Source organism: Elgaria multicarinata, chromosome 18, assembly GCF_023053635.1.
Source record: "Elgaria multicarinata webbii isolate HBS135686 ecotype San Diego chromosome 18, rElgMul1.1.pri, whole genome shotgun sequence".
In the NCBI taxonomy this organism is placed as follows: domain Eukaryota; kingdom Metazoa; phylum Chordata; class Lepidosauria; order Squamata; family Anguidae; genus Elgaria; species Elgaria multicarinata.
This window is the reverse complement of record NC_086188.1, coordinates 20,096,811-20,114,896: the sequence shown is the minus strand read 5'-3', so window position 1 is coordinate 20,114,896 and position 18,086 is coordinate 20,096,811. Positions and strand designations below refer to the sequence as shown.

The 18,086-nt window shown below is 44.7% G+C and overlaps 1 protein-coding gene across 3 annotated transcripts in view; it reads left to right on the top strand.

The window, feature by feature from the left end:
- Positions 1-18,086, top strand: part of MORC2 (MORC family CW-type zinc finger 2) — an 84,733-nt gene that overhangs the window by 19,521 nt on the left and 47,126 nt on the right. The window contains exons 3-5 of one of the 3 annotated variants that reach the window (XM_063144257.1): positions 1,103-1,137; positions 11,861-11,929; positions 16,142-16,232. In XM_063144257.1, coding sequence (XP_063000327.1) covers positions 1,103-1,137; positions 11,861-11,929; positions 16,142-16,232 — 195 coding nt within the window. Of the gene's footprint in view, positions 1-1,102; positions 1,138-11,860; positions 11,930-16,141; positions 16,237-16,260; positions 16,280-18,086 lie in introns of those variants that run through there. The other 2 variants (XM_063144258.1, XM_063144259.1) reach the window with 2 other exon arrangements.

The window sequence follows — 18,086 nt, the reverse complement described above, 5'->3', positions numbered from 1 at the left end:
GCTCACGACAGAGCCTATGCTTTGCAAGCAGAAGGTCTCAGGTTCAGGTTCTGGTATTTCCTGGCAGGGCTGGGAAAAGGTCGTGTCTGAAACCCTGTCGTTAGTGTAGACAATATTGAGCTAAATAGGCCAGTTCCACCTGACTCAAGGTAAATCAGTTTCTTCGATTCTGTCATAGGCCAAAGATTTAATCATTTTACACTCAAAGAAGTGTTAATAATTCACTTCTAATTTTATTTATCCATTTTCATTTATAGGTTCAAGGTGGGTTGCAGGCAGTTGTGCTAATACAGCGAGACTAATACTTTTCTCCAGTTTATGAAATTCTATAGTCAATTCTAAAAACGAAGACTAAAGAGGCTCATTTGACCAGCCAGTGAAATTAGAAGAGGCAACCTCACTTTGGGCTTGTTGCTGGGATTTTATGAAAGTTTAAAAAATGTATAGTAGGGAAATTTTGTAGAAGGAAACGCGAGTGTATGTAATGTAACAGCTTTATTTGCAATCTGCATTAAAGTGTGTGTTCAGTTCTTTTATTTATATGATGAGATTAGCTGCTTAGGCACGCCCCCTAAACATAAGGATCCCCAGTGCAAAACCAGGTGAAATCTGAGACTTGATGCTTAGCAAAACATAAGGTACTTTATTTTGGAGAATGTGCTGAGATATGACCAAGGACTTTCAGCTCCCCTTGTGTAGTGTGTATTCATCAGGCAGGAATGCCAAGCCTATGCAGAGAACAGTAAATTATCTTGTAATTGCCTTGCAGCTGCCCATGCCTAATTAAGGAGGCCTGCTGTATTGGTAGAAAGCACTCCGTGACCTAGGAGTTACGAAACAGGTTGAGAAACATACGTTAGATCCACTTTTTGTGATATAATTTTGCTTTACAAACTATATACATGCCACTTCTAACACCTTGTTTTGGCATGTAGGTGCTGCTCATAAGGCAAAAATGAGTACTGGGATTTAGCTAACTAAAGGTCTTTATCCTTGCTCTCAGTTCCTATTGAAATTGCTACTCAGGCATGCATTACTCCTTCATCTGCTTCATTTTCACCCAATATTTTGAAAACTGATTTTATGATCTGCTATTTTGTAGAGATGCTGATGCCACAAGAATAGATATCTTTACTGGTAAGTTGAGTTTTCTCTTTTTCTGTAGTTCATCATTTATGCATAGAAGCCACAATATGACTGAGAAGGCAGGTGGGAATGGTCAAATCCCAAAGTATGTTGAGAGTTACACGACGTCTTTCTGTATTAACTCATTTTTCCTAAAGCTTTAAAACTTGATTTTGCTCTGACTTTATACTGTTAGTTTTACCCTACCCTGTGCCTGTTTGGTGCATTCTCTTCCCCTCCTTATTGTTTTATTATGATTTTATTAGAATGTAAGCCTATGCGGCAGGGTCTTGCTATTTACTGTTTTACTCTGTACAGCACCATGTACATTGATGGTGCTATATAAATAAATAATAATAATAATAATGGCAGATCTCCTAAAAAAAAAACAAGAAATACGGACACCAGAGAGAGTCCCAAACCCATTTGCAACCTTTATTATTATTATTTTTCAGTCTTGAGCAAGTGTGCACATTCAGAAGTGCACTGCTATGAAATTTGTGTAATTTCCCCTCCCGCTTAACTGCTCTGCCATGAAGTTTGTGTATCTTTACTGATCCTATTCACTGCTCTGCCTTGAAATTTGTGTATTTTACCTATCTTCTTCACTCCCAGCCAGAGCTTTCCAAAATGTTCATGTTGGTGACACACTTTTTAGACATGCATCATTTCGCGACACAGTAATTCAGTTTTACTAGCAAACCGAAGGTTAAACTAACCCCTTATAAGAGATACAGACACATACATAAATTGTAATAACGAAATGTATGGGGACACAACATATCTCATGAAAACCTTTCATTTATATTTTTAAAAATATATGATTTGCAAGATAATAACATACATTTCCAAGAATTTTCACATTGAACCAATTTTGTCGAGCTGCGATTGAGCCGCGGTTGAGACAGTGTTCTATGAAAAAACTGGACCCATGGAATTTCTCGAATGCGTCACTTCAGGTGCAGCCGCATCACTGGAAGTGACGTGGAATCAGCTGTTTCGACCCAATTATGCATACTGCACATGCGCAGTACCTGTATGATCCCTTGACCGTGGTGTGCATACACGGATACGACAGAAGGGGAATATACTAGTGCACCATACTAATCGGCACCTTTGCTACGTAAAAATGCATGTAAGTTGGTATTGCTTATTTCACATAGACTCAGAAGTTTCTTGTTACATTCGTGTGACACACCTACACACTGCAGCTGACACACTAACGTGTCGCGACACACCGTTTGGAAAGCTCTGCTCCCAGCTATGCCTTAATATTTGTGTATCTTTGTACCAATCCATCTCACTGCTCTGCCTTGAAATTTGTGTATTTTATTAGGGGTGTGCACGGACCCCCCACTCCGCTTCATTTCCAGATCCGCCATTTTCGGAGCGGCCCGCTTCGCCCCGCCCCTGCTCCGCCCACTTCCGCTCCGCTCGGAGCTCCGGATCCGGATCGGAGCTCCGTTTTTTCTCCCCATAGGGTTGCATTGAAAGCTAAAAAAGTATACAACTTTTTTTCTGTGAAAGTTAGAAACCTCATGTTTGGCACCATGACACCTCATGGACGTATACACACGCACGCCAAGTTTCAAGGCAATCCCATCATCCCCTGATTTTTGGGGAATTTTTGAAAATCGGGCACCCCATTCACACCCCTTGGGATAGCTCCGTCAATTTGCATGTTAGAAACCTCAAACTCGGCACCAGGACAGCTTATCCATGTATCCACATGGACGCCCAGACTCAAAGCAATCCCATCATCCCCTGATTTTTGGCGCGGCTCTAACCTCTAACGCACCACCCATCACACCCCTTTTGATAGCTCCGTCAATTTGCACGTTAGAAACCTCAAACTCGGCACCATGATAGCTTATCCATGTGTCCACATGGACGCCAAGTTTCAGGGCAATCCCATCATCCCCTGATTTTTAGGGAATTTTTGAAAATCGGGCACCCCATTCACACCCCTTGGGATAGCTCCGTCAATTTGCACGTTAGAAACCTCAAACTCGCCACCAGGACAGCTTATCCATGTGTCCACACGCACGCCACGTTTCAAGCAAATCCCACCATCCCCTGATTTTTGGCGCGGCTCTAACGTCTAACGCACCACCCATAACCCTAATTCACACCCCTTTCGATAGCTCCGTCAATTTGCACGTTAGAAACCTCAAACTCGGCACCATGATAGCTTATCCACGTGTCCACACACACGCCAAGTTTCAAGGCAATCCCATCATCCCCTGATTTTTGGGGAATTTTTGAAAATCGGGCACCCCATTCAGACCCCTTGGGATAGCTCTGTCAATTTGCATGTTAGAAACCTCAAACTTGGCACCAGGACAGCTTATCTATGTGTCCACATGGACGCCCAGACTCAAGGCAATCCCATCATCCCCTGATTTTTGGCACCCCAAATCAAGTCCCATTCTACAACTACGTCAATTTGCATGTCAGAAACCTCAAACTTGGCACCATGATAGCTTATCCATGTGTCCACATGGATGCCAAGTTTCAAGGCAATCCCATCATCCCCTGATGTTAGGGGAAGTTTTGAAAATCGGGCACTCCAGTATGTCAGGGATTTAAAGTTGCAATGCAGACAGCTCAATGGGGCCAGTTGAAAGGAAATCCCAACATGCCACGAGATAACCCTAAATCTTCTTGCACATTTGAAAAATGGATTATTGAACTTGATAAAGTCTAAGTGAGCGTAGGAAGGACTTCTCCCCTGAGTCAAAGCAAGACACATACACCATCCCTGCAAGGCGGGAAGGGGAGAAGGGAGGGAAGGCAGGCAGGCAGGCAGGCAGGCAGGCAGCATGCATTGTAGTGCCGCAAGGATGGCTTGAGCACTAACGCATAGCAAACCAACCCGTAAGCGGGCGCAAGGAGCAAGTGAGGCAAAGATGGCTGGTTGTTTCTTTCTAAGCCAGCAGTTACGCATTGAGGGGCACAGAGGAGGACGACTGGGAGCAAGCGTGCCGGAGGGTGCTGGGCACGAACGGCAAAGCCCATCTCCCAGGCACCAGGCGGGCAGAGAGGCAGGCAGAGCAGGCGAGGAGTCAGTCCTGGCAGATGCCCCACCACAGCAGCACCCTGGGGGAGGCGGGCAGACAGGCAGGCAGGCAGGCAGGCAGGCAGGCTGCGGGCATTTCTGGGGGCACAAGGAAGTGAGGCAAGGATGGCTGGTTTCTAAGCCAGCACTGCAATTAGTCACGCATTGCAAACGCAAACCATCCCAGCGAGTCGGTCACCGAGGAAGACAGGCTAGCAGAGTGGCAGGCAGAGTGACATGTCATAGATCTAGTATTGGGGAGGAGTCAGTCCCGGCAGATGCCCCACCACAGTAGCACCCTGGGTGGGCGTTGGAAAACGCCATCTTGTGGGTCCATACTTCCCCCACCCCATGTCCTGCAGGGTTGCCTGCCTAACCCTTGTGGGGATGGGAGATGGAGAGCTTAGAGTGGCAGTGCCAGCAGCAGCCTTCGGCTTTCCCCTGGAACCAGTCACCTTGCCTGCCTCTTTCCCCAGCAAGACCGACTGGTGCTGCCTGTGAAGATGCATCTTCATGCTGCTGGTTCCATAATGCCCTGTAGCTGAACCCCTGCTTAGGCTGAGTTTGCAGTGGCGACAGACAGCAAAGCGGGGATCCGCTCCCACCTCAAAGTGGTCCCACACGATGCTTGTCTTTCGCTTCCGTGGTGACACCACCAATTGCCCGCCTGAGCTCTCTGGTGTTGCCACAGAAACAAGGGTGGCAGCGGAAGAGGTGTGGGATGAGACTGGGGAGAGAGCCTCGGCCTGCTGCTGCTCCTCCTCAGCCCCCACATCCTGGAGGACCACCGCCTCCTCCTCCTCCCCCTCCACTGTGCTGAGGACCTCGTCTAGGTCCATCAGCGGGCTCGTGGGCTCAAAGGATAATGAAGGAGTTGGGGATACTCCTCCTCCTCCTCTAATGGCACTGCTGCTCCCACCCTCAAAAAGAGAACGCCGGGCACAAGTTGCAGAAGAGAGTGGCTCTGCCTGCTGCTTGTCCTGCTTCTGTTTCGGAGCAGCCAGCCAAGGAGTTGCCCGTTTGATTTTCACAGCAGGAGAGGCAGCCTGCTTACTGGTGCCAGCCTGAGCCTTGCTGCTTTCAGCACGCCTGCTCCCTCTTCTCATGATGACTAATAAAATATTAATACTACTAATAATATGTATAAGATACTACTAAGAATATGTATAAGAATATAATATGTTTAAATGTAGGGAAATGGGACAAGAAGTGTGTGTATGCTTTCCACAAAATGCTCAATCTGTGGCTGTTGCACTTCACAAAAGCAGTGCACACAGCACACTCACAGTCCAAGTTACACAGAGAAGAAAAAGAGAATAATTTTTTTGGGGTATTTTCTGGTATTTTTTTGTATATAGATAGAAGGAAACACAATCAGGATTTAAGAGAGGGGAGGGGGGAAAAGAACCAACCAAACACTACTACTAATATGTATAAGAAGAATAAAATATTAATACTACTAATAATATGTATGAGAATATACTAATATACTACTAAGAATATGTAAAAGAATATAATAATATGTTTAAGAATATTACTAATAAATGTAGGGAAATGGGACAAGAAGTGTGTGTATGCTTTCAAAAGAAAGCTTTCACAAAAGCAGAAGGAACACAGTCAGGCTTTAAGAAAGGGAAGGGGGGGGACAACCAAACAACCAAACAAACACACACTCCAAAATTTAAAAGTAAAGTTTATATTAAATCAAAGTAAGGGAAAAACACAGGGCAAACTAAGCTAAAAGTCAGAAAGAAGCAAACAAACACACACACGCCAAGCTAAATCTATCCTAATCTATCTCCAAAGTCCAAACACAGCAGCAGCACTAACTAACTAAGTCCTCTCTCCACGAACGCCAACCCACAAAGAGACACAAAGCAGAAAGCTCTCAGGGTGGCTCTGCCTTAGTCCCCCCTCCAACGCTGGGATTGGAGGATGATGCTTCATGAGGTGATCAATTCTCATCAGGATTGGGAGTTGAATGTGCCTGTCATCGCTTCAAAAAAACAACAACCCCAAACCGTTTGTTGACCCGATTTTTAAAAAATTCTAGCACGTGAACCACAGGACACAGAAAGTTGAGAGTAGTCTCAAAATGACCCCCATCTACGACTGTCTAAGCACAAAAATTTTCAGAACGATAGCTTAAAAAACAACCCAGTTATCCCCGATTCTTTCCCGCAATGCAATCCTATGGGCGAAAAGCCGAAAACCGCCGTTTGAGCCGCGCTGTCCCTGTTTGTTGACCCGATTTTTAAAAAAATATAGCACGCGACCCGCACGACGCAGAGAGGTGAGAGTAGTCTCAAAATGACCCCCATCCACGACTCTCTGTGCACAAGAATTTCCAGAACGATAGCTTCAAAAACAACCTAGTTATCCGCGATTATTTCCCGCAATGGAATCCTATGGCGAAATGTTTTCAAGATGGCGATCGGAGCGCTCCGCCTGAACTAGGAGCTCCGAAAAATGGGCGCTTCTCTTCGCTTCTAGGGGTCCACGGCCCGCTTCTACTCTGCCTCTGGGTAAGGCAGAGCAGGCCAATCCGCTACTGCTTCTCTGCTCCTAATCGGAGTGGAGCACATGCCTATATTTTATGTTTTTTGTAATATATATCTGATAACTAATGATGGAGACCAGTGGAGAGAAGCAACAAGAATGACGGAGGGGGGAGCTGAAAGTGGCTGGGCCCTGCAGGAGAAAAAGCTGTTCTGGCGGGTGACATTACTTCAGTAGTACCTGAAGCAACCTTTTAAAAACAAGTTTCCCTAGCAAGGCAGGCGCCAAAGTGAAGGATGACATTCACAAGAGGGGGATATCAGTAAGCTGGACTAAATAGCAGAGAGGCAGTCTTCTGTTCCTGTGCATGGACTCAAGAGTCCGAATTATTATTTTAAATGTTGACAAACCCGTTACCATGTTCAAAAGGGCTCTGAAATTTATATGCATTTAGTGATCTGGGTGCGGAATTTGCTTTGTGAGCCAACAACCCCGTTGACCAATTGTAGAAAGGCTGCTTACATAGTGGATCAGTACACAAGGATTTCACCCATAAAGGTGCCTGGGATATGTGCTGGAAGCAGGCAGGAGGACTGAAGCAAGCCGCATGGTCTGAACAAAGCACACGGTCGTCTCTCAGGAGTAATGAGCAAACAAACAACCCACTGTGGTTTATTCTCAGTTGCTTTGGATGATGTTTGAACTTGCCCAATTCCTTAATTGCAAACAGGCTCTGAGGCTAGAGTTAGCTTGCCTTCCAAGCCACAAGGGAGTTGGAAAACCTGTAAGTGTAATTGGGAGCCTTCCTCCTAGGATTCCTCCCCTTCTCTGCATCCTAAGTCAAAATATATGCAAATAAGTCTCTACGTGATCCAGGAGGCGCATGCCGACGTTTAGCCTACCCCAGAAGTTCATTCCTCAGCAGGCTCTGCGATAATATCTCTCAACCATGACTAAACACTGCAATCTTAGGTTCATAGAATCATAGAATAGTAGAGTTGGAATGGGCCTCTAAGGCCATTGAGTCCAACCTTAAAGCATCCCTGAAAGATGGCTGTCTGGCTGCCTCATGAATGCGTCTAGTTTGGGAGAGCCCACCACCTCCCTAGGTCATTGGTTCCATTGTTGTAATGCTCTAACAAGTCCTGATGTCCAGCCGGAATCTGGCTTCCTGTCACTTGAGCCCATTATTCCATGTCCTGCATTCTGAGATGAATGAGAAAAGATCCTGGCCCTCCTCTGTGTGATAACCTTTCAAGTATTTGAAGAGTGCTATCATGTCTCCCCTCAGTCTTCTCTTCTCCAGGCTAAACATGCCCAGTTCTTTCTGTCTCTCTTCATAGGGCTTTGTTTCCAGACCCCGATCATCCTGGTTGCCCTCGTTTGAACCTCCTCCAGCTTGTCTGCATCCTTCTTGAACTGTGGTGCCAAGAGCTGGACACAATACTCAAGATGAGGCCTAACCAGTGCTGAATAGAGGGGAACCAGTACCTCGTGCGATTTGGAAGCTATACTCCTTTAATGCAGCCCAAAATACCATTTGCTTTTCTTGCAGCCATATCACACTGTTGGCTCTCATATTCAGCTTGTGATCTACAACCATTCCAAGATCCTTCTCGTTTGTGGTATTGCTGAGCCAAGTATCACCCATCTTGTAACTATGCATTTGGTTTCTTTTTCCTAGGTGTAGAACTTGGCATTTATCCCTATTAAATTTCATTCTGTAGTTTTCAGCCTAGTGCTCCAGCCTATCAAGATCACGTTGAAGTTTGTTTCTGTCTTCCAGGGTGTATTATCTGTCCCACCCAATTTTGTGACTTCTGCTTTCACAGGCCACATTTTAGATAGTGATTCCATGTATATCAACTATTCAACTGACTCTCCTTCCCTTGTCTAACACTATGGCTTCATTAGGACTTTAACACGCAGGTACCACATAAACTAGTTTCCAGGGATGATTCCATTTTTCCAGAACCTAAATCAGCCAGCCGTGAGGTGTCTTTTCCCATTTTGTTCAAGAAACAAGGAACTCCTTTCTTCATTTTCTGTCATCTAATATACTTTTCCTAGTCAAAAGAACAACCTAGGGAGGTGGTGGGCTTTCCCACACTAGAGCCCTTCAAGAGGCAGCTGGACAACCATTTGTCAGGGATGCTTTAGGGTGGATTCCTGCATTGAGCAGGGGGTTGGACTCGATGGCCGTGTAGGCCCCTTCCAACTCTGCTATTCTATGATTCTATTATCTGCTAAGAGAATTTCAAAGCTGGCTACACTATCAGTGTGGGGCCACCTATGCAATTTTTTTTTAAAGTCTCACTCCTTTATGCCTGGATGCAGGGCCGGCGCTTCCATAGAGGCCAGTTAGGCGGCCGCCTAGAGCGCCAAAGTAAGGGGGTGCCGAACGGCACACCCGGAAGTCGCTCTCCCACTCCCAGAGCCGCTCTGGCCAAGTGAGGGCACCTTCCGGGTGCGCCGTTCCGAAGCCTTCTGCCCTGCTACCCAGCGTCCCTGACTTGGCTTCAGCTGGGCGCCCACCCAGCAGCCGAAGCCAACCCGGGACACTGGAGGGTGGGGACGGGAGGCTCCACATTCTGACATCCGGCGTGCGCCGGACGTCAGAACATGGAGCCGTCTGACCGCCCTCCCCCAGCTTCCCGGCTTGGCTTCAGCTAGGGGCTCCCAGCCAAACCCAAGCCGGGACGCTGGGGGGGGCGGGGAGGAACAGCTCCACGTTCTGACTTCTGGCGCATGCTGAAAGTCAGAATGTGGAGCCATCTGATTGCCCTCCCCCAGCTTCCCGGCTTGGCTTCAGCTGAGGGCTCCCAGCCACACAAGCCAGGACGCGGGGTGGGGGGAAGGAACGGCTCCACGTTCTGACTTCTGGCGCGTGCCGAAAGAACGTGGAGCCTTCTGACTGCCCTCCCCCAGCTTCCCAGCTTGGTTTCTGCTGGGGGCTCCCAGCCAAAGACAAGCCGGGACGCTGGGGGGGGGGGGGGCGAACGGACAGAATTGGAGTTGCCCGCCCACCCCACCGCAGCGTCCCGCCAAGCCAGGAGGACTTCAGGCGATGGACAGGTAACCTGTCTCCGCCTACCTGGGGTGGGGGGGATACGGTGGGGTGGTGGTGAAAGCAGCTCACCTTGCCTACGGCGCAAAAAAGCCTGGCACCGGCCCTGCCTGGACGCATCTGTTCTTCCTAAAGTCAGTTCTTTTTTTTCCACATAGCCTAGGATCTCGTTCTCCCTTCTGTCTCAATCTGTCTTACCCCTCTGGGAACACTTGACATGCACTTAATGTCCATTGGGCACCTAAGATCTCTCTCAGATGGCTGGAGGAGCTTAGGCACTCTGAAGCACAGTTTGTTTCTTTTCACTCAATTGCCTTGGGCAAGAAAATCTTGAGTACCACTCACCATGGAGCCCTACTTATCATAGTTCTGAGTTTATTAAAATCAGCTTTCCTAAAATCCAGAGTACGTGTATGACTACACTCAGCTTTTGCTTCCTTTAAAATCAAGAATTCAAATATGACGTGGTCACTTTCCCCCAGAGTTCCCATAACTGCCACTTTATCCACTAAGTCATCCCAATTGGTCGATATCAAGTCAAGGATTGCCGATCCTCTAGTTTCTTCCTCCATTTTCCGTAGGAGAAAGTTGTCACCCAAACATGTCAGGAATTTCTTGGAAGGGCAACTTTTAGCAGTATTTGTCACCCAACAGATATCAGGGTAATTGAAAGCCCCCGTCACTACTACATCACACTTCCTTGAAACACTGGCAATTTGCTTTTCAAAAGTTTCATCCTTGTCTTCTTGATCGGGTGGTCGGTAGTAGACTCTGACTATCATGCTTCTTTTATTTCTTGCCCCATTTATTTTAATCCAGATGCTCTTGATGGGACTCCCAGTCTCATCCTCCTGTATTTCTGTGAAGAGATAAGTATTTTTAACTCAACTCCACCTTGGTCATGTTCAACATGTTCATTAGGCACTACAAGATAGACAGATCCACCGCCACAGAGTATTATCACAGTCCTAGAACTCAGCCTTCAGATTATGCCCACTCTAGTTAGTCAGTGGACTTATGCCTCCTCACATCAGACAGAGAATGGAAATTTGGTCACTCATCATGAGGTTCCATTCTGGTTTGGTGTGAAGGAAGCATCCAGACCACACCCTATCAGCACCTGGCTGAGTTTTCTCAACTAATGAAGCCCATCAAATAATACATTCAATGGTACCTGCATCTTTTCAGGGGTGTGTGTGTGCACTATGTAGTTGCTTAAACCTTTCCTTTCTCAGACGCATGTCTCCCCTATCAGGACTCTATCTTTAACTGGCGAGAACAGAGTGGGAAGGGAAGAGGCCCAGGACCAAGACAGAGATCTTGGTTATGTTTTTCTTGCATTGTCTTGGATGACAGGAAATAACTAAACCATCATGGGTGCCTGCTTCACACTGAACTGGAAAGAAACTTCACAGTGAGCAGAGGGGTGGATTTGATGGCTTTATAGGTCCCTTCCACTTCTACTACCCTATTTCGATTCTAAGACACACTTTTTTCCCATATAAACATCTCTAAAAATGGGGTGCATCTTAGAATCGCGGGTGTGTCTTAGGGTTTTTTTTCCTGTTGGTGGTACTGAAATTAGTGTGCGTCTTACAATCGATGGCGTCTTACAATCGAAGAAATACGGTATTCTGTGATTCTAAGTTCCGACTTTCCAATCCATCCCTTTGTTTCTCGGTAAAAAAATATATATATCCAATATTGTTTATATGGTATCTTTATCTAGGCTAAATAGAACATATGTATATCAGCAAATTATATTTGTTGCCATTGCATCAATATGAATCATGTCAGGGAGGCATCCAAATGAAGTGTTGCAATAACGGGTAACATCCGTTATCACTACATTGACTGGATAAATGCATGTTCCGGTCATGATAGAGATTAAATTGCTTGATGTCCTAAACCACTGTGCCTTCTAACAGTTGATTATGGAGTTAGGGAGGAGAGCAGGGAATTTTCTTTGGCCTTGCTTAGAGGTGCAGCGTGAGGTCAGGGTCCATGGGGACGGGAAGGGAAGGTCCTTGCAGCTACAATTATTGGCTTGTCTACAAAGGCCCACCAGAAACGTTGGATCCCTGGTCCTGAACATTCTTCTCTTCTCATAGAGCGTCGAGAGGACCTGCGAGGTGGATTCATGCTGTGCTTTTTGGATGATGGAGCAGGAATGGACTCAAGTAAGTGGAAAGAGATTGTGAGAGAAACTGAAAAATGGAACCTAAAAACCTTTTTACGACTGTGATTATGATGGAATATGTATGCATGATTTATCGTCTTGACATGGTTAGAGTTCATTGCTAAGTTATCTTCATGTAAGAATGTTTTGTTTCTTGTTCGAAAGAGGCATCAAGAAAACAATAAAAACAGTACGTAGAAAACATCATTTTCCATAACCAGGATCTCCCTCTTTTTATAAGGATAATCAGATCTAGAGAATCTCTTAAAGGAATTGCACATAAAGGAATCACTTTGTCTTTATCTGAGATAGAGCAGACAGCTGCATGTAAGGCCCTTTTTGCACTGAGATTTGAGATTATGCCCACTCAGTCTCTTGAGAAGCAGTATGGAGAGATCCCTCAGATCAGCACTGGCTTTGTATTCGTGGAGTTAAGGTGATTAAGAACAGTTGTCGTTGCAAACTTCATTGTGATAGTTGTCTTTGACTCAGGAGGAAATTTATTGAAAGCACGGTTGGGTGGCTTGGCCAATTCTGATGACCTAATTAAAATAACTTATCTTCTGACATGTTTTATTCAGAGTTGTAAGACTTGCTGTTACCCTTCAGAAAATGGCAACAAAATTTACTGCAACAAATGCTGTTACCTGTCAAAATGTATGGGTCGGATCCAGATTTAGTCATATGCCGCCCTGAGATCCTAGTGATATAGGGCGGGATACAAATGTTTAAAATAAATAAATAAATAAATAAATACTTACAGATCCATTGAAGCGGGCCCCCTCTGTGGTGGCACCCTCCCTCTGGAATGACCTCCGCTCTGCAATATGTCAGTCACCAATGATCATGTGCTTTCAACGATTATTAAAGACTTACTTGTTTATCCTGGCTTTTCCCAATCATTAACTTGTCTAAATGTTGTTGTGCTTTCATAATAATGTATTATTTTATAATATGCTATAAACTGCTTTGGGAGTTTATCTTTGCAAACATCTTCCTACAAGTAAGACATGATATATATTCTTTTGATAAGAAATGTTTTATATGAACATAATAAAATATCGTATACAGAGCACTTCATCCTCTTAAATTTGAAAAATGCTTTAAACAATCTACATATATACATAGCCCCCTGTGGCAATATGCCAATCTAATTTTATAATAAGAATATATTTTTCTTACATGTTGTTCCTACCATGTTTTATAGTATGTATTTTAAATGTTTTCCGCCCCCTGAAGAAGGCCTTGAAAAGGTACAGGCCGAAATGCGTCGGGTTTTACAATCTACAATAAAAAGTTCAGCACCCTGAGAATTCGTTTCTCCCTTCTTTTCACTTCATTGGTTGCTTTTCTTCCCCTGCTTTTGCTTTTGGCCGAGATCAATGCAGCATTTTTACGCGTTGGTTGACGCCCACCATCAAAGTGTGCTACAAACTGCCTTGGCATCTGATTCTCTGGAGAATGCACGTCCGCTCGAGATGGCCATTATTTCAACCACTGCATCCCTCAGGGGTGTCTCTGTTCTCAAACTGCTGCACTTTGGTCAGAGTCTTTGATATCAGTCCAGCATTATGTTCAAGCTCAGGCAGATGTACCTTTAAACAGGCTGTGCTGAGTTCAGTGGTTACCAGACACCACCTGTTCCACCTCCAGATGTTGGCTTGTTATTCACCCATAAAAAAAGAAACACAAAGAAGAAAAACCAGGTTGCGAACTAGTAACTGTAGTTCTTTAAGTGGTCATCTGTGTAGCTACAGACCCTGCTTCACTGCAGATGTTGCTGTGACCTACTCTCACTCTGGTGCTTCCTTATATTGCTGCTACTGCCGTTGGTTAAGCAGGAAGGTGGATGAATATGGTGAAGTTCCTGTACTCCAAAACGTGACACAGCCTGTGCATCAGATGTTATTGGCAGCTGCTCCTAGAGACCATAGAACCTTGTCGCCAAAAAAACCAAGACAAGGTCTGGGATGATGACAAGCTTGTGAAACTGTGTTGATGGATTTACAACGATCACATAGATAGTTGTCATATTTATTCCTACCAGTATTGCTTCAGGCTTCCATTTTTTGACTGTTCAACCTCATCAATTCATCCACAACTTCCAAACATGAATTAAAGACACATAGGAGCTCTTGGCTTCTTAGAGCTAAGTATATTGATGACACCCCAACTATAGAGCCTCGGATGACCTCTCTAATCAGTTTCAAATAGATACGAAGGAGCATCGGTGAGAGCCCTGTGAAGTGCCATGTGTCCGCTCCCTTGCCTCCCCAGTGGCTGCCCTTTGAGTCTAATCAGATGAAGAAACGAAACTAATGGAGAGCAAACCTCAAACGTCTGACCAAACCTTATATTCCAAATGGTCCAACAGATTGGTATGATCCATTGTATCAAAAACTAGCGAGAGATCCCAAAAGACGAAGAGTTTGCCTTCTGCAGGGACCGATGATTTGCCAGGGCTGTCAACCCCTCTCTCTGTCCCAAGCTAGTGTCTGAAGCCAGATTGTAAAGGAAGGGTAAAATTCTAAAGCTGTGTACTTTACATGCTCAACTACAGGCAGATAATCATATGGGGCTTCTTACCAAACCAAGCAGGTAAAGGAATACGGAAGCAATGCTCTTCAGAATGCATGCATACGATTTTATTTAAATAAATGGATTTTCTATAGAATTCGACTGATGAGAGCTCTAGAAATGGAACCAGGGTAAACTCATTTTTGCAACTCATTTCTTTCTGCAGGACAACTGAGTTCATTACCTTATTCCACTAGCCGCCTTATATAGAGTCACTTTGGACAAACAGCAAGGGAGCCTCTGGAAAAGTTTCAGAAAAGAACCCTGCCTAAATTATGCCCGACGTTGGTACTGTGAAATAATAACAAATAGAAGCAAGACAGCAGTGCTCCACTCCATTGGTCTTGCTAGTACAAACTACCCTTCCTGTCCTGGAACTATCTCCTGCAGTTACCATGGATTTGCAGCAACAGAAACACAAACAATCCTGCTAGAATATTTCAATTCGTTGCTCTGCCACAAGCAATTTTTATATGTCCTCCCTTCATCCCTCAAGTGCTAAGTGTTGCTCATCAGTCGGAAACAGGCTTGCCGGACAACACAATCCAGATAACAGACCAATCCAGATGTGTGATGGGTTGAAGGAAGCTGCACAGATCCAAGTTTTATAAGACTTTGATTTTGTAAACTACTTTTAGAGCTTTTTAAGTCAAAAAGCAGGATAAAAATACCTACTATTTAATAATTAAACACTACAGTGGTTATCATGCTTAATATTTGATATATTCATTATTTAACATATAATCCATAGCTAAAAAAAGATCACTTTTATCATAAAGGTAACTTTTATCTTTAGCGCTCTTCTGTGTATGAAGGGAACTGCAATTCTTATCCCTCATTTATCCCTACTTGTCGGATAGTTTATGATATGATAGAATATCTTCATGACTGGAAGTATCTTCTGTCTGGAAACAAAGCCCTATGAAGAGAGACTGAAAGAACTGGGCATGTTTAGCCTGGAGAAGAGAAGATTGAGGGGAGACATGATAGCACTCTTCAAATACTTAAAAGGTTGCCACACAGAGGAGGGCCAGGATCTCTTCTCGATCCTCCCAGAGTGCAGGATACGGAATAATGGGCTCAAGTTAAAGGAAGCCAGATTCCATCTGCACATCAGGAAAGAGTTCCTGACTGTTAGAGCAGTACGACAATGGAATCAGTTACCTAGGGAGGTTGTGGGCTCTCCCACGCTAGAGGCCTTCAAGAGGCAGCTGGACAACCATCTGTCAGGGATGCTTGAAGGTGGATTCCTGCATTGAGCAGGGGTTGGACTCAATGCCCTTGTTAGGCCCCTTCCAACTCTGCTATTCTATGATTCTGTAATTCTATGTCACTGCTGGTCTTCCTCCGTAGGGACTCTGCCTAGCACTTTTGATTCTCTGGTAGTTCAACCAGACTGGAACTAAGAGAAAGGAAGCCTCATATTAGCTAATCTCTTTTGTAAACTTTTAAGACTCCAGATGTTCTGCAGCATGCAAAATAACTGCACATTCAGTCTGATAGTTATTTAGTTGGTGGATTAGTGTACAATGTCCATTAATATGACATGTAATATATTGATACACTGTGGAAGTGAAAAAAGCTAGTAATACATGTACTTTGAGTAATGACCTTGTTTCTCTTGTTTTATTTTCAGATGATGCTGCAAGTGTGATTCAGTTTGGTAAATCTGCTAAACGGTCACCAGAATCAACTCAGATTGGACAATATGGGAATGGTTTGAAATCGTAGGTATATGGACACCAACCTCCTGAAACTTTATGGTTTGACTAAGGTGATGGGAGAAGTAAGAAAGATAGAGCTTTCCTTTCCCAAATCAATACACGTTTTTTCATGGCTTTGCTTGCTTTTTTCTTTGCTTGTTAGAACTAGTATGCCCTCTTTAATTTTCTTCAGAAATTGATGTAGACTGACCTCATTATTATACTCTCTCAAGGCAGGTTTGTATGGTACTTGCAGGTTTGCATTCCTGCAAGTACTCTGTGGGGCTTTATAGGTAGTAATCAGCAGCTTTACGTGGTGACGTGTTCATGCCTGTTCCCTCTGGCATTCACACGTGCTGGCAAGCTGACACGAAACACTCACATTAGTGAGACTTCTTTTATTGAGGAAATCACACGATAGACAAGCTTAATGGTTACAGAGTCGCCAAAACACACTTAAAGCTGAACAATGTTTAGAAAGCTTTAGGCTCTTTTTTCTGAAACGATCCTTAAGGCAAACAAAGTCCCAGGAAAGGTTGCTCTGAGCCACCAGAGCCAGGCAGAGAGATCCGTCACGCACATGTCAGTCTCAGCCTACCACTACTGAGCTGATCCCGTTACCACGACTTCAGGTAAGCTTAAGCATCAGGCCCAGGAATCCTACCCTTCTGCTAAGGACTGGGAACTCCCTGCCACCTGAGTCTGGCCACAAACATGGAATCCACAGCATATGCAAGTCCAAGTCTATGAAAAGCCTCACTACTTTTCAGGGCCCAGTTCTTAGATCTCCAAAGTCCAAATAGCAAAGTGTCCATGTGCAGAGTGCTTTCAAATTCGCAAGCGGAGATGGAATCCAAAGCAGGAGGGAGGTCAGGCATTGTGTCAAGAGATGAAACCTAGCAAAGCTTTTTTAGCTTTGCACCAGCCTTTAAGGCCCTATTCAAAGCCACTTGACAGACAGGTCCTCTGACCTGTAAACCGTGCCCACGTGCCAAGAGGGCGGGATGTTACAACCCACTTCGAGGAGTGCCCCCCCACCTTTTCCAAAACACTCTGAAGTTCCCCAAGAACCAGCAGCTTCAAGGCTGAGAACAGGGAGTGAACAAGCTACTCCCATGGGAACTTCTTACAGAGATAAGCTTGCAAAGAACATCGTGACATTCTCAAACCATTTCCTAATAAATCTAATCATTAGGTACAAGGCTGGCTTTGTACCTACACCTGACACGTGGGCTCAGTGTATCTCAAAACACTGAATGTCCCCACCCAGTAGCTGGATAGATGTTAAGTGAGGACAAGATGGGACTTATCTCCTCCTGATTCCCTTGAGGGGAAAGTCAGAGCAGCAATCAAGCAGTGTTACTGTCAAGAGAAACCCGCAAGCATAGTAGAACTGCTATAAAGAAGTGTCCCAACTACCAGGCTTCTGAGCTAAGAAGAATTTGATGGACTTTTTAATCAAAAGTCTCTGAGACGTCTAAAAAATTAAGTTTCTACTCCTCGCAGAAGAAAATTAAGAAGTTTCTACTACTCCTTCTATATCTAGCCACCGATCATTCACTAGGGCAACTAATACAGTTCCTGTACAAAAAGGCTCAAATCCCCGATTTGTTATGGATTTAGAAAATCATTTATGGTCAAGAGTACCTGGAGGTAGCTGGGCAACCACGTATTCAAGTAACTTGCTAAAGAATGGAACAAAAAATTGTCCTGGGATTGAGTTATGGCTCTCTCAAAGCAGTTGTGACATGATATTAATGTGGTATTAATAAAGGCAGAAGCCACAAGCATTAATCTCTGCTGTCTGGTTTCTAATTTGCCAAGATGGGCAAGGCTCAGCCGAACAAGTTGTAGACGGAACTATCACGTCACCTTCCC